Source organism: Aythya marila, assembly GCF_965140915.1.
Source record: "Aythya marila genome assembly, chromosome: 10".
In the NCBI taxonomy this organism is placed as follows: Eukaryota; Metazoa; Chordata; class Aves; order Anseriformes; family Anatidae; genus Aythya; species Aythya marila.
The window spans coordinates 19803078-19822485 of record NC_139051.1 but is presented as its reverse complement, the minus strand read 5'-3'; the positions used below and the strand labels follow the sequence as shown (position 1 = coordinate 19822485).

At 45.6% G+C, this 19408-nt stretch overlaps 1 protein-coding gene across 2 annotated transcripts in view; it reads left to right on the top strand.

Moving 5' to 3' along the window:
- The window catches only part of FGD3 (FYVE, RhoGEF and PH domain containing 3), a 109997-nt gene that overhangs the window by 39569 nt on the left and 51020 nt on the right, over positions 1 to 19408 (top strand). For both annotated transcript variants that reach the window (XM_082768213.1, XM_082768214.1), the window contains exon 2: positions 17502 to 17672. In XM_082768213.1, the coding sequence (XP_082624339.1) occupies positions 17502 to 17672 (171 nt within the window). The remainder of the gene's footprint in view (positions 1 to 17501; positions 17673 to 19408) is intronic.

Genomic DNA, 19408 nt, shown 5'->3' with positions numbered 1-19408 from the left:
AACACCGGGACTGAGTGTTTCCAAAGCATCGTCTGCTTATTCCAGAGCTCCCAACCCTGTGGTCTCCTTCCTCCCTCAAAAAAGGGGAGAAAAATCAGTCACAGTGGGGACAGAAATGGATCTTCAGTCCAAGCTAGAATAAATTTCTCGACCCCTTTGCTCCACATTCTCCCTGTTGTCACTGCTGACTGCTGATCACAAGGAGGACTGCGGGGTCAAGTCCTTGTGTGTGGATCCATTTCTCGCTTCCCAGCACAGCACAAGCTCTTTAAGTATTGCACAATGAGTCAGCCAAGGTAGGAACAAGTGTCCTCACCATGCCTCTGCGCTTACTGCTGCAAATGGGCCACGGGGTTGGGTTGCAATGTGTGTGCAGTGTGTTGGGGCATGCTGAAAAAGGCTTATGACAGTCCTTCTTGTATGGCTTTTCCCTGTCCTAGTAGGTTTTCATTCCCAAGGGCAGGGCTTCTAGCCTTTTACCCATCTGTGAAATGTCCTGGAACGCCTGTGGTGTGGTGTAACTGATAATGGTGATGGTCTCGCGAGGCAGGATGCCTCCCTGGGGAGAGCAGAGCTCCTGCCCCCACTGTTCCCTGTCCTTGAAGGCCAGATGGTGGGGATTAATCGACTCCTTTGCATCCTCTTTGAACACCAAAGCTACTTGATTTGGCAGCCTTGTTACTTCATATGCAGATGTTTATGAGTCCTGCAATTGGCCTTTCAGGTGATTTTTTTTTTAAATGTTTAAAAATTATATTTTTTTCCAAAAGCCAAAACCCAGTAATTTTAATTCAATGTTATAATTTGTCTCCAACATATCACTGAATTAATTGGGATTTTATGCCCTTAAATATAATTCCAATTTAAGTTCTGTATTCACAGAAGCTAACTTAGTGTTATGCCTATAGCTTTTATATTTGTAATTCTGAAATGTTATGAAATAAAAAGTATGTAATCCTTAAAGAAGGAGAAGCCCAAGCTTATAATGCACTTTAGAATGTGATAAATGGAATTGAAAAGTTGATATTAAAACAAAAAACAAACAAACAAAAAAAACCACAAAACAACACACCTTTATGTAGTTTTCACAGTTAGAATGAATTTCTTGTTTTAACTGTAACCTAACGAGACGATCTTGGAGGTCTTTCCAACCTTAATGATTCTGTGATTCTGGCCGCTGCAGTTCTGTCGCCAAATGAAGGCACTGAACTGAAGTACCTGGGGAACCTCTGGGGCTGGGTCACTTACTTTGAGAAGTACATGTGTGTACTACGCATGCTAAAATTCTGATATTATTTAGTGGTTTTAGATATTTAAAGAATTCTAAGTTTACCAAAGCACGTATTGAAATCTACTAATTACCACTTGTTAGGGTAGAGAATATAACTGTTCGCTAACAGTGTGTGTGTGTCACACCTAAGTCAGTCACACTTCTCTTTTCCTTTTCCAATCCGTATCCTTGTTCCAGGAGACGGTAGATGAATTTAGTTTTTCTCTATTGTAGATCTTGTGCTCCGTGCCATTCTCTTAAGATAAGCCTGTTGTGTTTATTTCCATAATGCTTACCTTGGGTGAAGCCGTATTACTTTTCCCGTTTTATACCTGGAGGCGGAGATGCCCAAAAGGGTTAACTCCAGAGAGTGAATTTGTCCTGGGATTTGTGCACTGCCACGGAGAGCTCTGTCCCGAAGCTGCAGGCCGTGATGGTTGGGGCCCACATCAGGAGATGATCCCAGAAGCAGCTGTCTGGGTGAGGAGCAGTGCGGGGCTGCAGCTGCCTCAGGGCTGGCTCGTGGTGTAGGCTGATGCCGTGGGGTCAGGGTGGGCCTTCAGGCTCTGTCCTGGAAAACAAGCAAAACCCTGGTGTTAGAGGAGAGGGGAGGAAGGAAAGCCCTTTGTGTTTGTCAGACCTGCGCTGTAGGGAAGAAGAGCCTGTAAGTTAGGAGAAAAGCAAAGTCACCGTGCCCTTTTGTGCATCAGGAGAGCCACAGGTGGCTGTTTGTGGTGAGGAGAAAATATGGCTACAGCATCTCTGAACAGTCAGTTGGGAAATCGCCCTCAGTGACCCTTGGTAAGGAGCCTTCCGCAGATCACACTGACCTGAAGAATATGGCAGAGCCCTGGATGTCCTCTTTGTTTTCTTTCTGAAGCACTGTGGTTTAGAGGATGGGCATAAATCCCCTCTCATCTGTGACTGGAAAATCAGAGACATTAACTGGGATTTTTTCCGTTTGTCTCTATTTTTTTCCAGTTGCTTTGTCAGTGACCATGCGTCCTTCAATGAACAAAATGCAGGATAGGTGGTTCAAGCTCTTCATGATCATTAGTGCAAATGAGCTCTTAAATTAAAAACCACCTCAAACCAATTATTTTGCTTGGTGGTGATGGTCTTTCCTCTGTCCCAGCCCATACCAGTACCCTCCCAGAGCTTTTCCATCCTGGAGCATGGCTTCAGCTGAACGAGTGTGGAACTGGTGGTTCGTCACCATGAGGTCTGCCGTGGCTGCGGGACTGCGGGCAGCTCGGGTAAGGGAGCTCTGACAGGAGAGCCAACCATGTCCATTTAACCCGTGGGACTCTTCTTGGTGGCTGTCCCCTTCCTTCTTGGCTTTCTGCAGAGAGAACTGTCCCTGCCTAGCACAGGAGGTGGAAGGACGTCGGCAGTGCAGTGGGCGTGAGTTTATGGAGGCTGGATTTGGAGACGGGGGGTGAAGCCTGATCTCTGGGCTTCTCTAGTTGGCCCCAGTTTATTTACAAGCTTTGGTGACAAGAAACGTGTTTTTCATGTGTTTTTTTTTTTTTTTCCACACAGACCTCTGGTGGCACTGGGCAGTGCTGGGTGAGCAGCCGTGCCGCAGGCCGGCCTCCTCTGCTTCTGGGGCTGGGGGAGCAGGCTGCGCTGGAGCAAATGCCAGGCCATCATCGGGCGTCATTGCAGTTCCCTGTGGGCTGTTTCCTCTTTTTTATTATTACTGCTGTTCTGTGAAGGGATTTTGAGGTCTTGCTGATGCTGAGCAGTGTGCCTCTAAGGAAGCAGAAGGTGTGGAATTTGGAGAGGTATGGCATTTGAAGGGGTACAGTATATGTTACTGTCTATTGCTTGATGCTGGCTTGTTTGTTCACCTTAGGTGTGAAATTATGGTTCTAAAACGTGGCTCATTCAAAGGTGTTTTTCCTTGTGATGTGATATTTGCAGCAGTTTAGGCTAACCGGAGCCTATAGAAGATAATACAGCTGATTAAGAAACAACACAACAGCAACAAAAGACATTTACCCATAACCCCTCCTAAGGAATTGATACAACTGTGACGATATAAATAAATCATACTTTGACTGTTGAGGAATATAAGAGATCAGAATTATAAACTCATTGCAAGTCATTCATTACCTGAACTAAACTTGCAATAATCTTTTTTCATAGTAGAAGAAAATTTGAAAAAAACAAACAACAACAACAACAACAACAAAAAACTCTGTATTTTTCTTAACAGCTTCTGAGTTTCTGTAATCAATTTTATTCTCAAGTCAGTCCATTGTTTCCAGGCATCCTCTCTCCTTAATAATGCAGCTTTGCCAGCAAGCATACATTGCACACATTGAGTGTTCTCCATCAATAAAAGGACAATATGGAATAATGAGGCAGAAATTTCATGAAAACCACTAATTATTGAAACAATGACTGCCATACAATAAATGCTACTTTATGCAATATAATTTTAAACACAACTGTTTAGACATATCCTGAGCAACTAACATAGTTTATAATTATCCTTAACATCTATACGCTTATATATGAAAATGCTAGTTGCCAGTTACATTTCTTGTAATGATAGACCAGACTCTTTCTTAGTTTATTTCAGCATTGAAGACTAGCAGTAAGCAAGAGAAAATGTAAATTGTTTCTGTGGTATTAATTTGAATACACATTTGTGGTAATGCTCTGATTCTGAAATTGCAACATGTATATACATGTATATTTCTTTAAAATCATTACTAGCACAGCTGTAATCCAATTTGAGATCATTTATGATGTGCTTTTTCTTTAGAACAAAGATTTAGCAGTAAGTCACAATGATTTTAGTGTTTGTGATTTACAGCATGTCCTTATGGCTTGTAGCTATGGATTTGATGAAAATGTGGTTATAAATAACAGGAGAAATGAAATGGTTGCTACAGATACAGTAAATTAACTAGAGTTTTGTTGGGAAAAACAACAATAGATCTTTTTACTGTAGCTTTTTTCTGTAGTCCATGTTACAGGCCTTTGAGTTGGTGTTAACTTTCTTTGGTGCTTGCCAGGGTGAGATAAATATAAAGGGTGCTTTATACTATCCTGTCTGCTCTGGGATCCAAAATACTGGAGCCAGTTCAGTGGCTTTCACTCTCTTCCAATTTATTTATCCCTGCCTTGTTTTGGTGGAACACCTTTAACCTCTCTGGGTTCTTAATCCTGCTTGTGCTCGAATCCTTAGAGACAGTAGGTCATGGTGTAAAAAAGCACTTATTTAGGCCAAGAAGATGCAAGTGCAAGCAAAGTAACACTTTACGCTCAGTTGCTCCATTTGGAAAGTGCAGGATCCGCTTGCGTACCTCCTTGGAAAGGGGAGCAGTGTTGAGGTTGACATCAGGAGTGCCTGGTGCAACGTGCCTTCGGAGTAGTCTGTATCTGCGGGGCTGGCCTCTGGTGGAAGCAGAGTGCAGAGCCTGAGGCTGCGTGGTGGTGGTAAGGGCTGCTTTCTCTAATCTCTTGTATTTGCTGCAGGAGTGCCGCTGCGTCAGTTCAGTGGGGGTTTGGGATGAGCCTTGTTGCGGGAAGCAGTGCCTTATCAACCACTTTGCTTCCATGTGTACATTGAGGGTTTCTCAGTGTACCTGAGGTGAGATAGGCGCGCCTAACGTTGTTTATCTTAAGTCATGTGTCGTTGGGTAGGAACTGAGAAAAATCAGGCTCTGCTGTACAAAATGAGCAAGCAGTTCAGCAGTGGGGGCAGGCCAGCCTGTGGCGAGCCCAGAAGAAAAGACACCTCTGCTCCTGGGGGCTTGCCAGCTGATGGATCAGTGTATCAGTATGTTTATTCTGGTTAAAGTCCCCATGGAGGCCTAAAGCAGCCACAATGAAACATTTCTTATGAGATACTAATGAACAAAATGTTCACACAACCAACAGGTCTTCTGTGCAAGAGTTGTCTTCCCGCAAACAGGGGAGGGAGCTGCAGCATTTGCAGACATGGCTAGGGGTTTGCTGATCCCACTGGCTGAGAAATCGAGGCAGTGGAGCCTGGACCTTTGGTCACCATTGAGGGCTGCCCAGAGTCTCCAAAAGGTGACATCCCAGACCCCGGTGGCTGGACCTCTCCGAGGCTTCCACAGTGGTGGCTGCACTGCTTCTTAAGGGTTAGGTAAAGTCTGGCTCAGATACATTTGCTCCAGTAGTACCTGTGAGGGCAATGCTCTTATTTAGTACTCAATCCTACCTAAGGCTACCTAAGTGTTTTAGCTGCCAAATGTGTAGCAGCCAAGTATGATGACTTTGTTTGAGGTACCTCAAAGACTCCATGACCCTGTCGTTTTCTGTAAAGGTAGTATATTTCAAATAGAGTTACCAAGCAGCAGTAAGAGCTGAAAAATGTTCTCCTTTAATGACTCTCATGAACTACTGGACATACATTACTGTGAAATTGTTCTGTATTTTGCAGTGAGCAGATCTGCTACCAAAATAGCATATCAGTTTAAGAATGCTCTTTACGCTTTTCAGTAATGAGGCTGACATTTCTTAAATTCTTTAGCACAAAGTGGCCACACCTTATGCTAATGGAGAAGAGCTAGCCCTGCCTGGTAAAGCATAGTTCTCTAGCAAAAACCTGAGCTCTGTTTTACCAACTTTTATTTAGTACCTAAATAGGCTTCTGAATGAGCAGAAGATAATTGTTGGTTTACTAAAACCAATAAAACATTTCAGGATTAAAAAAAAAAAAGCCAGTTAATTGGGACACTGTTGGAGATGCATTACACTGTCATTAAATCTTAAGCAAAGGATAATTTTTACTCTCCTTATTGGCTAAATGAGAGTTTGCTCATTGTAGTGTGTGCCATTAAAAAGATTCACAAGCACATCAGCAGAGCATGTGAAAGAGTCCTGCATGGTGCTTTTGTCATTAGTAAAAAATGTAGTAAGATTATAGTCTCTGAAGAAATACGTGAAGCCCTTTTCGGTGGCACAGTGTTAAAAGAAGGCTGGAGTCTTGATGGTAGTGAGTAGTGTCTGGCTGTTCTTGAGCTTCTGTATTAGTCTTGTAAATCACTGGAGGGTGGGCAGTGTAACACTTCTCCCTCTGTTTTTCCTTCCCACTGTATAAATAGTGCTGGGAGCTGCAGATCTGCCATCTTTCTCTTTGTTCTAGGAAGAGAATCCCCGAGACAGTAAATCACACAGATGCAGGTAATCTGAGAGGAACAAACCGAAATGCTTTGGCTGGGATAATTTGTTTGTGTCTAACCTGTGTAAAATCTCTTCAGATTTGTACAGTGATGGATTGCTCTGGCGTTGCGGCTCCTGTGTTCAGGCAGGACAGGTGTGAAGTCCTGGGAGTGTTATTAACTTGAAATCTGCTCTTTGATTTGCATGATCAGTGTAATTGTAAATCAGGACCCTTTCATCATAACGAAAAACCTGTTAGCTGTCAAGGAGAAGCATGCTCTGTGTTCATCTGGTAAGGTCTCGGGAGCGCTGGGTTGCTCTGCCCGCCTTCCTCTGTCAGGGGTCAGCACCTCCTGCCAGGAGAGGGGCCGTGCTCTAGGCACCTGGGATCAGTGCGGGCTCGGAGATGGGCAGAATGATGAAACGGTAGCTTTAGCTTAGGAAATCCGTGGTGAAAATGAACTTGGAATTGCAGCTACGTCCTGTGCTTCACCCTTGGTGACCTTCCAGCCAACACCTGGCGCTGCGGACGGGAGCCAAAGGCAGTGGTGTGTGGGGCAGTACCTCCGAGGGACTGGGGGTCCCAGGGCAACCATCCCAGGGCTGTATAAAAAACAGCCAGGCTAACGCTGGAGACTGGAGCTAGAATGAGCTAACAGCCAGAAAAAGGTGGGATGAGAAGTGTGTTTGGGACTGTGAAAGAGGAAGGGGCAGGGAAAGGTAAGCTGAAATGCTGCTGCAGATCGCGGTGGTGGTGTGAGGGAATAGTATTGTAGTATGGGATTGGGAATAAACTGGGGAGAGGAGAGCATTATCTTCCATCTTCTTGCAGAAGAGAAGAAGTGGAATGAGGCGTTATGAATTAATGACTTATGTGTTTCATTATACTTGCAATGAAATACATGAACAAAAATCCAGTTGTCCCTTCCCCGTCTGAAGTGGGCCCCTGCAATGCCTTGAGCTGAACTGGGCCATCTGGACCTCACCTGCTACAGGAATTAAGTCTGAAATCTAGTACTGAATTTACACACCTTGTGTCATGGTTCAGGAGAGAAAAACAAGACTTGTGCGCACTGAAGAGATGAGCCTGGCTGCTCTTCACTTCTTGCCTCCTTCTGTGTTGTGGAGGGATGTTGCTTGCCATCCCTGCTGCCTGCCTGAAGTCCCCGGCGTTTGCTGTCCCTGGTAGGGCTTTTGTCCCATGCAGTGTCACTCTAGCTGACATCTGCCCCGGGTTGCCTCTCCTTGCCTTTGTCACTCTTTATGCTGCAAACTTTACATCAGTTAACCTACTTGCTTCACTAGATGGAAGAGTCAGGTTTTTTTCTTCTTTTTCCTTTGATGTTGGTGTCACAGAAAGTTACTGTGCCTATCCTTTTGGCCTAGAGTAATTCAATTAAGCCATTCAGAGGGAAAAGTCAGGCAAACACTTCCTTGAGAAGAGAGAGTTTGTATTAGCCTTTCCTTTTTGCTTTGATAAATCACAAGAAGTTCATAATACTGCCTTCCAGCCGTGGAGATTTATCCTGCCATGTTACTTTCTATATGCCTGAGTGTAGATTTTGCAAAACTGTGGCCAGGCTTGAGAAATGACTGAGTAGTCTCCAACACTTGTGTTAGAAATTAAACATTTTTAAAATGGAAAAGCTGTTTCCTGTATTCCTTACAGGAATTTAACTTTAAAATTGCATGGCCAAAAGTTGGAAATCAGACCTGGTAAGATGCGTACAGATTCTGAAATGCGGTGGAAATGCTGTCACACTGCAGAAGTTACGGGCAGCCTCCTTTGTCACCAGCTATGGAGACAAAAGCAAGGGTGAGTGATACTCCCTGGAGGCATACAATGTAAGTAAAATTGTAAAGAATTATCTGAGGACACATTTGTCCCAAAAGAGTGGCAAAGAGCTTAATGGTCACTGCTTAGCTAAGGCTGAGAAGCACCCATTTTCCTGTTGCATCAGTCAGGTCATTCGGTGTGCTATGGTTGTAATAGCCCAGGTGGCAGGGTTACAGATGCAGGAACAGAAATCAGAGCTAGAAGCTAAGGTACTTGAAATAAGCCACACCAGAGAACACGACTGCCTAGAAAAGCCCCCCACACAAACCAAAGAACCCACCAGCCTCCACCTGAACTCCAGCAGCATCCAAGTTCAATTCACCCAGCAGTGTGCTAGCCGAGATCTGATTGCATTTGGAGTTTGTTGCCCATGGGCAGTGCTTGGATAACGCCGCTGCGTGGTTAGGAGCTGCGGGGCTGGAGGCTGAGGCCGGTGCCGTCCTGCGGGGAGGTTTGGCTGGGCCCCTGCAGGAGGGGAGGTCGGCACCGGGCAGGGTCCTGCAGCTTCCTCGCTGCCCCCACTTATGCAACGGGACGGGGCTGGGATTAAAAGGACAGCAACGTGGTTTTCGTGTTGCTGGTAACTTCAGAAGACCAAGGTAAGCAACTGCAAACTGCGATACCGCATCCTGTTTCATACAGGAAAAGAAAATATTTTTGTGTTTGGGTTTTATCATGCCTATTGTTAGTTCTGACAGGGGAATGTACTCTGTGGTGCCTTGCTTTGGTTTCTTTCTTATTTTCCTTTTAAGCAAGCATATTTTTGTTCTGTTTATGGCTGTTCTCAGCATGGTTTCTCTGGTCACTACTTCCATTCCTGCAGCCTTTTTTAATCGCCGGTGTCAGGAACCAGTCCTGCTCCCTTTTCCCTGCTGGTTTTCTCCCTTGGTCTCCTCTTCGGGGAGGGTTGGCTTGGCAGCCGCTATAAAACTACTGCTTTTCTGCTAGTGAAAAACGGCCTTCCACGTGGTTAATGATAGATTCAGCTTATTTGTCCTGGAAAGTAGTTTAAAGTTTCTGTCTGCTGTGAGTCGACTCGATTCTGTTACACCCCGGCAGATATTGTCCTTCTGCTGTGGTGTGCATGTGAAATACCCAGACAGTCCTTGAAGAGCCCTGGCGTTGAGCTGGCTGCAGACGGGATGACGGCCAGTTGTATTCAGAGCGACAGAAAAAGCCCCAAACTATCAATGAGTGCCTGGTGGGTTCTGTTGTCTCCTCTTTTCCTTTCCCCACTGTGGGGCTGTGTGTAAGGACTTCCCAGCAGCTGTATGTCTGAGATATGCTTGTGCTTCTGCCTCTTCTTTTCCTTGTCACATAGTGAGAGTGAAGATAGCAGCAGGGATTTGTTGTACGCCCCTACCTGGAGAAGTGCCGTAATAAAGAATTATATATGCAGCTCCTTATTTCTGTCATTTGAAAATTTTCTCCTGACGTATAGAAATATAATTTATGAAATGTAAATATAAAAGCAGAGCAAACACTTACCTGTGAGAATCATGTCTATAGTCAGTACCTGATAGGTGTCTGTGGGAGGAGACGCTGTGCCCAGCTGTGCTGCACTCACCGTGAGTGCTCGTTCTTGCTGGTCAAATTTGGGTCTGGGCAGTGAGGTTTTCTTAACTTACGTACAGAAAGCAAAATGAGCGCGGTGCTGTAGTGCCCTGTCAGGCCAGGGGAGAGTGGGATGAGAAGTATTTTGATGTGATGAGTGATAAAGTCTGTTGAAAAGCTAATTCTGGTGGTTTCTTTAAAGCAGTTGTGGAGGAATCCCTGGCTGTGTCATCAGGTGTGAAATGTCCCCGAGGAAGAGGTCTCAAAGTGGCATTGCACGGGCACCTGGATTCACTGTTGGAAATAAAAACAGCACTGTAATGAGAGATAGGGTGACGGTACTGAAATGAGCTTGTAGAAACAGAGAAGCACTGGAAAAGGTTAGAAATCAACACTGAAATCTTATCCTTTCCTGAAGAGAATAATAAAATACTCAGTGGCCAGACAAGTACCATCAATTTCAATGAATTTCATACCTACCTGCATTTGTGGATCTTCAGGATGAGCATGTACTGTAGCTCTTATTGGTGAGTTAGTTTTAGGACTGATACTCCTACAACAGTTGGCCTTTGGAAGTGCTTTAGAGAACAACAAAAAGTCAGAGCTAAAAACTGATTCCTCAGAAATGTCTATTTGGATTCAGATGATGAAAGGCAAGGAGCATAAACTGCATGCCAGTGCCAGTGAAGCACAGCCTTGAATTATTTGGGTTAGCATGCAGTAATTTGCTTTAAAACAATCTGATTATGTTGAAGGTGGGAAATCTCCGTGTAAATTTGTGACGTGTGACAGTGATGTTCAGTTGTGACCCTCAGGATGCTACAGAAATGTCTGCTCAAGGAACTGTCCTCACCTAAGGCATTTAAAAGTTGTCAGAGCAAGAGAAGTCTGCCAAATCCCAGAGCAGAAATGCTGTGGCAATACAGGTCTGGGGATTATTGGTCCTTCCTGTGCTTTATATGCACAAATTTGTTTATTTTAGCTGGTTTGTTCCTTCTGGGAGAAGATCGACTTTCTTCTGGCTATATTGCTGTGTGGTTGTAAGTTGAACCGAATCTACCAGATTTCTCACAGCCCTCCTCAGACACTGAACAATTTGGTGTGGTTTACAAACTCCGTGCTTCCCCCATAAGGACACAGCGTATCATTTCCCAAGATAGGGCTCTGCTGGAGGAGCTGGGACCACAGAAAGGGGGAGAGAGAGGGCTGAAAATTTTCAGGACTTGGGAAAGTCTTTGAACCATCTCTGTCCCTGCTGCCTTACATTCCCTGTCATTTCTGCGGGCAGTTTCCCAGCAGATGTAATGCCTTTGTGGTCAGAAAGCTCTTCAGACACCTCATTCAACCCTTCTGGGGAAGTTATGTGTGAGTGCTCCTGGGGCAGTGCCGCCGTGCCATCCAAGCAGAGAAGCCGCCTCAGAGTTTCAGGGCTGAGAACCGGGATTTCTGGGTTTCCGTGGCATGTTACTGCGCTCAGCCACGCTTGCCTTGGTACTGAACTGTACCTAAACAGAAAGCCTTTGAAGGAGACGTGGCTTTGTCTTGTTTTCTACTTAGAAAGATTGAGGATTCCACGACATCTGCATCCTGCGTGTTGTGTTTCAGACACGTATGAAACCTAAAACCAAGGAGCCCGTTCCTGCAGGCTGGCCGCAATCTCCTTTAACTCGTGCCCAGTAAAGCTCCTCGGCCCGCGCCTGCCACGTCTGTGTGCTTTGAGTCACCTCACCACAGTGGTCGGAGGCCGTGGGATGGGGAAGCCAGTTCCTGTGAGCATGGCATGGGAAGCCGTGAAATGAGAGCTGCAGAAGGAACCCTTCTCCCTTTTTTTGGTTGTCCCATAGGCTGAGCAAGTAAGAAGAATGTGGGTGTCTCTGCTCAAATACAAGTAAGTGATCTGTCTCTATCTTGATAGAAAACTGCAATCCATGCCAAATTCTTGCCTGCTTTCAAACACGGTGTCGTCTTGTTTGTTTCTGTTTCTGCAAGCTTTCAGTGAGAGCTTTGCTGTCACTCTTTTTACTTTCTGGCATGCCAGACGAATAGGTGGCAAAAGAAATAGCCGTGATGGAGTCACCGAGCTTGCCAGAAGGGCACACGTGGCCCTGCGGCGTGGCTGCCAGCCGTGCTTCGGCACTGCGAGGCTCTGCTGGCCTGGTGCATGGGTCCTGGGCAGGGGGAGAGAGAGGGGGCTTTGGGTGGGTTTGAGGAGGATGCTGGAGTTTAGCACCAGGGAAAGGAAGGGCATGCCGGATGGCAGCGTGGGGAAAGGCTCAGCAGGAGCTGGTCTGGGGCAGGGCACCGCATGAAGTTGGAGAGAGGAGGAAAAGCTTCGTAGGGGCAGGCTTTGGGGCTGGGAGCACTTTGGGGACGGTGTTGGGCATTTTGGAACTGGCTGTAAGAGGCAGGGTAGTGCTCTGCCCTTGCTAGAGAGGACGTCTTTTTTTTTTTTGGTTTGCAGGACCAGTTTCTTTACAGTGTGTTGTACCGAAGGCTCAAAAGGCTGGGTTTCCATACAGTGCGGCGAGTGCTTTGAGCAAGTCCTTACACAGCTGTGTCTGTAACGCTGCCTGGGCACAAAGGACAAAGTGTTAGCCCACTCGACAGGTTCCTGCTGACACAGGGAAGGCATAATCAGCACCTTTTAATTTGTGGCAGAGTTCCTCTTAGCGGGGTTTTCTCATTCAGAGGCACGCATTAGCTCTGCCCTTGAAGCACTTTGCTTCCTAGCGGTGGGTTTCTGCCTTAAGAACAACACCAGCCTCTTCTCCTTGAAAGGCTTTTGCTGAAGGAGGAAGGGACAAAGAAAGAGAGAGAGAGAGAGGTTCACTGTTGGAGACAGCGCCAGGGAATGCCCGAGTGGGTGGCTCAGTTGAAAACAGAGATGCTTGAACTGGGAACAATGACAACTGCTAGAGGAGGTTAGAGGTACATCCCCTGGGCTTGGTTTGTAGCCAGGCTTTGGGAAGGGCCAAGAGTAAGACGCCTAGATAAGGAGAGCAGTTTTCAAAATAACTCTCAAGGTTAACAACTGAGAGCTGTTGTGTTATCATTACCATTATTATTATTTATCATTATTATTACTGTTATTAAATCTGCTCGGTGCTGGGCACACAGTTGTCCAGACCCCCGTTAGCTGCAGAGCCCCCTGTTGCCATCACATTTGTTCTGCTTTGTCTTCGTGTTTTTTCCTGCAGTCAGTTTTCAGTCGGATCTCAGTGGGCGATCTCAGTGGATGACCACAGCAGCCCCAGGAAGCCCTTGCAGTCACTGCCAAGACCATTTTCTCTTCCGTCGACCTGTCAGGGAGGTGCTTCGGGAGCAATGGCTGGGGCTGTGGGGCAGCCAGGGCACTGCAGGGTCCCCTCTGGGACCCCCAGAGCAGCTCTGCCTTCCTGCCAGCCCTTCCCAGGGAGCTGTGCCCACTGCCTAAGCTGGGCCCACCGCCGGGCTGTGGCAGCAGCAGGGTTTGGTTTGCCTCGGGGTGTGCCCAGGAGCAGCTCTGGTCACTGTGCTTGGGTGCTGTGGGCACGGCAGGGGCTGGAGCAGGCTTTGTTTTACAGAATGGCATTGGAGTCTGGAACCAAGGCACATTTGTCTTTCTGGATGTCTGGACCCCCCCCCCCCCCATGGTATTAATTCTCAGTGAAGGCGAACTTTTAAAGTAGGGTGTTGGTTATCAGTGCCTTTCTGGTGTGTTCAGTCTGCAGAGCCTTCCTCCATAAGTCCAGCGCCTGACATCCCTTCTAACACTTGCTCCTTCCCCGTGCCTCGCCTGGGAGAGCTGGGGGCTGCTGGCTGAGGTCGCAGCTCCCCTGCTTTCAGCTGGACGCCACCGAGCTCTCCGGGGCGGCACGAGGACTGGGCGAGAAGCCCCCGAGCAGCAGCAGCACGCTGGGACGCGTGGTGCCAGCCCCCTGCCCGCTGCCCTGCCCGCTGCAGGAGCTGCAAGCAGCCGCTGCCCTGCCCTTCCTGGCTCTTGCTGCTGGCGTCACAGCACTCCAGGAAACCGATCATTTTCACCCAGGAGTATCTTTTCATCCTACAAAACTTTTTTTGGAGAAGGAGAATTAAAATACGCTGTCAATTATTATTTTTTTCTTGAGAATCAAGGCGTTATCTCTGGGAAGCACAGCCTGTGTCATTTTCTGCTTGGATTGGTTTTGAAGTGGGAAATTGTCAGCAGCGTTGTTCATGCAAGTAAAATTACAAATAAGCCACCAAGTACTTGCACACAAACACGTTAGAGACGCCAGGACTGGGCACAGCATGGCTGAGGCTTTGGGGCCAAATTTGGGTTGTTTGGAAGCGCACGGTCAGGTTTCTTGCGCCCTGCGCTTGGGGCTGTCACAGGTCCCCGGGCATCTCGTGGCAGGGGGCAGCTGGACACTGGGGGAGTGGTGGTTTGCCATCGGCAGCGTTTTGGGGACAGCAGGACAAGCAAGGGGTCTCTTCGCCCTCTCCCCCCACTGGAGCGTCTGGCGGCAGACAGCCACACAGCCGGGGGCTACCCGCATTGCTCCTGCGTCGGGCTGCTGTCCCTTTCATCCCTAGGAGCACCCCAGCAGCCCGTGGGCTGTGCTTTCAGAGAACTCCACGGGAAACAACCCAGTAAATCTTGTTTTCACAGATCGTTTTATAGTGCTTGAAAAAATATGTAAGGAAAGTGGATTTTTGTCTGGTGTGCAAAAAGCAGCCCTTAGGGGCCACGTCAGAGATGAACAGAGGGAACCAACTTGGCTTAAATTAAAGAAAAAAGAATGAAACCCATTTCTGTGGTTTCACCCATGCATACTTTTTTTGATTTAGGCTCAGCACTATGTTTCGTGTTCAGGGCACTTGCGGCTTTCCAGGTTTCTCAGCTTTCCAACTGCTTATCAGTTTTTTTGTCTGCTTTGTGCCCACTTGCTCTTCAGAGGTACCGTCAGCACACACACGGCTAAGGCAGGAGGTGGCCAGCAGTGTTATTTTCATTAGTAATGTGTAGATGCAACATACAAGATGATATACAATACTGGATTTTTCGAAGACAGTAGATTTTCTTTTTTTTTTTCCTTCATGGGTCTTTTTTAACAGGAAGTAGGATCAGGCTTTGCTAATTATTTGCTCTGTGGATGCTTCTGAGCACAAGTCCTGGAGCAGCTGGAGCCGAGTTTGGAGCTCGTTTCAGGCAAGACGAAAGCATCTGCCGCTGTGTGAGTTCTTACTGCAGGGGATCTTGTGCCAGGAGTGCTTGAGTGGTTTGTGTGGTAGGAGAGAAAAACTTGTACCTGGATTTATAAAATAAGGGTCAAGGCACTTCTCAGTAACCAAAATAGGTTGCAACAGATGTCAGTGTAGACACGAAATAGGGTCTGCTGGAGTCCTGCACTTGAAAGGGAGCAAGTAGTCAGTAGCCCTGATTTCTGTAAGAAAGAAAGGTGTCGTGTTGTTGTGCTACCACAATGATGAATCTCAGTAGGAACCAGAAAAGAAGGTTTTTTTTAGTTTCTTTTGAAACTTTAAAAAAAATGCCACCAATGAAGACGGTTCCCTTCTGTGGCAGTGGTCGGACAGGAACCCAAAGTCCTTCAGGCCAGAGCTGGAGCTGCCTCACTCCCTAGGGATGAGGCCAGTGCTGTGCTTACGAACTCAAACAGCCAGGCATGGATAGAGGCGGCCTGGGGCAAGCTGCTGTGGGTGCCAAGGCTTGTCCCCAAGACTTGGGTTGTTACCCAACTCCAGGTTTTGCTGCAAGTAATTCTTGGAGCAAAATGCAGGTGTGCAAAATAGCAGATTGCTGGATTGCCATCCAGTCATAGCCACCAGTCAATACACGCTGAAACTATTCCCTCTCCTGTGTGCTGCCCTTTTAATTTTTTTTAAATTATAGCATTTTTCTTGCGCATGTTTTTTTAATTTCTTGCAGTGCTGAGCTGCTGTTAATAGGGAAGACGTTTCTGCCCTTTCTCTTAAAAGCTGCCACGTCGTGGCACTGCCGTCACTGTTACGGGGCTCTCAGCATCCAGACCAGAGGCATCTGCATAAGCTCCTGCCGTGCTGATTTGTTTGCAATAATCTATTAATATGCTCTAATAATCTACTCTACTTTCACTGCACTTTCCTGATAAGCAAAATTCTGTTTGAATAAAACCCGGTGCTTATAAATTCCTGGTTTCAGACAGAGGTATGTTTTAATAGCTGGTCTCAGATCTGCTTAAAAGCAGATTTCATGGTAGAAATGTTAATGAAGCTTCAACAGCAACAACTGGCAGCCATTCTGAGGAATTTAGGGTTGTATATTTGGGTGGCGGAGGTCAGGAAATAGTTTTGTGCCATCTGAATCTATTTTTGTCAGCAAAATTACTATTTTATGCCTTTTTTTTTTTTTTTTTTTTTTTTTAACGTGTACTGCTGTGAAAGTTTCTGCATCAGCTAATCTTCCCAAGCAGTCTGTGAGGCTCAGATTTCAAAGTCGTTACCCAAAAGGTCACATCCAGATTTAATACCATTAGCGTAAACCCAGGATAATTTAGCTGCTGTGGATGGAGGTGCTTGTCATTTCATTTTTTTGATCCTAATATAAATCTAGCTACGAGTAGGTTGCATTTGTGAAGCTAATGCCGTGTTCCTCAGCACATCACAGGAAGGCTACGGTTTGTTCTTACACTGAGGGCATCCTCCTGACGTGGTGCAGCTCACCTCTCTCCAGGAAGGCTCTGGGCATTTCAGCTAGTCCACTTGAAAACAGGGATGTGGAAAGAATGTTTGTCAAGCTTTTTTTGCAATTATTTTGTGGATTATCATTCATGTTTCTAGATTTGATACGTCTTCCATTTTTAGGACTTTCTGAAAGCCAGTAGCATATATACTCGTGTTCATATGCAGCAGTCCTAAATCACACTCTTTTTCAAACCTTTATATGCCTTCTTATGACACGCTAGTAAAGCTGGTTAGAGGATTTCATGTAGCTGTAGACTTGCCACATGTCCAAAAAAAATTAAAAAATAAAATAAAATAAAACCAAACAACCCCAAGTCAAAAAAAACTATGTGAAAGTGAATATATCGGTTTTCCACAGTACACACAGGAATGAATCAAGAATGCTAAATTAAAAGACAAACAAACATATTAATTATGCATTTCTCTATTTTCCCACTGGATCATATCTCAGTGGGATCTTTTAGATTGGAGCCTTTAGAGGGAATGTTAATATTTTATGTAATAAGGAATAATAAATAGCAGTAAAATGCAGCTTGGATGATTAAATCTCTGAAGGAATGGAGCATGTACCAGTCTGTCCTCCCACGGGACATATTTACCATAACTTAGGTGGTGTTTTTTGTTTGTTTTGGTTTTGTTTGTTTTACCAAACAACGTGATGTTGTATGCTGGGGCATATATATATCTCTGTTTGGAGGAATCCTTTTGAAATGGCTTTTATCTTGTGTATTTATTCCTTTATTTTGTGTGTCAGTGGTAAAGAAATAAGTCATTAATTACATTCTAAAACGCATGCTGATTTACCAGTCAGCATGACATGACTATTAAGACTGGATATATTTCTTGTAATAACTTCTGAGTGAGTACCTTGCTCCTTTTCTACCCTCCTTCCCTCAGGATGTAATATGAATGATATGCTTCTAGAAGTAGCTAAATTTTTTGCTAGGATTAATAAAAGGAAGTAAACATTGCCTTTATTTTTCCTTTCAGGTTGCCCTTGTTCTCCTTTTCAAATCAAATGTCACATTGACTCAAATCCGGCATTGGAAGCATGTGGGGAGCTGCAGCATATCAGCCCAGCGCAATGTATCCATCAAACTGGAAGGAAGCCCAAGACCAAAGCTCCACTGGCCAAAATGCATCCTCTGCAGAAACCCCAAGGCAAGTGGCTTTGACCTCCTAGCAACTGTGCAAGCTTCTATCACACATGATGTGTAATACTTTTAATTCTTTCTTTTTTAAGTCATGGCAAAGTAGTAATTTTATGTTCCAAGGTTCAAATACAACTAGTAGGGTTTTATTATTTTAATTTTTCCTTTGTTACATAGCATTTTGGGGAAGCCCTGAAGAAGAAATGGTTCAGGAATAACAGATTAACTTGTTGATTTATATTTCCTTTACTGCTATTAAACGTCATGCAGCTGTGAAATCAAAGTTTAATTTAGAAATATTGTTTTCATTCTCTCTCATTTTTTTTTTTTTTTTTAAGTATTAGAATAGCTTATTGTTTAAACCTGGATCTGTTTTCCATTTATAGTAAGAACGATGTGTAGCAACAGGAAATGCCGAAATGGAATGAATGTATTTGAAAAATGAGAAATACGAGCTAAGGCAGTCACATTCATGGGTAGTGTATGGGCTGTGGTAATTCCACAGTCCCGCCAGACCCAGAGTGAAATAGGTGACAACCCCAATCTGTGGTAGAAGAGAAGTCAGGAAGAACCATGATCTAGCAAGTTTTCTGGTCTCCCCAGACCCTTTTTTGACAGGTCCCAGTCAAAATTCCGATGGGACGCTGTCACCTGTTACGCAGTACTGGAAAATCAGACGTGTTACCTCAGACTGAGCCAACGTAGACAAAGCTACAAATCATCACTATAAGACTTGGTTGTGAATGTGCCAGTCATCTTCCTTAAAGACACTTCACATAAAATTTAAATAACAATTTTATTATTTCATTGCATTTCTTTATAATAAAAATAGTTTTTAAAATTACCTGCAATTAGCATACATGTAACAGTAGAGAAGATTGGGAGATGGCTTTTCTTTTTTTCCTTTGCCATTATTAACTTTGTAAATTAGAAATGGCTTCTTTTCCTGACAAGTGGGAGTTGTCACCCACTACGTCAGGTTGTCCAGGGCCTCATCCAACCTGGCCTTGAGCACTTCCAGGGACTGGGGCATCCACAGCTTCTCTGGGCAGCCTGTGCCAGTGCCTCACCACCCTCTGAGTGATTTCCTCCTCACCTCTAATCTAAATTTCCCGTCTTTTGTTTAAAACCATTCCTCCTTGTCCTATCGTTATCTGCCTGAGCAAAAAGTTGCTCTCCATCTTTTTTATAAGTCCCCTTTAAGTATAAAAGAGCTGCAATGAGATTTCTCTGGACCCTTCTGTAGGCTGACCTGCCCCAGCTCTCTCAGCCTTTCTCCATAGTAGAGGTGCTCCACCCTCTTGATCATCTTTGTGGCCCTCCTGTGGACCTGTTCCAACAGCCTCATATCCCTCCTGACCTGGGGTCTCAGGCCTGGGTCCAGGCGTCCCTGTGGTGCCTCACAAGGGCAGAGCAGAGGGGGACAGTCCCCTCCCTCCCCTGTTGCCCACCCCTCTGGTGTTGCAGCCCAGCCCAGGTGCACCGCCTGTCATGGCCATGTTCAACCTCATCATGTTCACGTGGGCCTGCTTCTGCAGCCTGTCCAGGTCCCTTTGGATGGCATCCCTTCCTTCTGGTGTATCAACCACACCACTCATCTTGGTGTCAGCTTCAAACTTGCTGAGGACACACTCAGTCCCACTGATTGTGTCGTTGATAAAGACATGAAACAGTCCCAGTCCCAGGACGGACCCCTGAGGGACACCTGGCCTTACAAAGCCAGGGCCAAGCCTGGGCTATAACTTC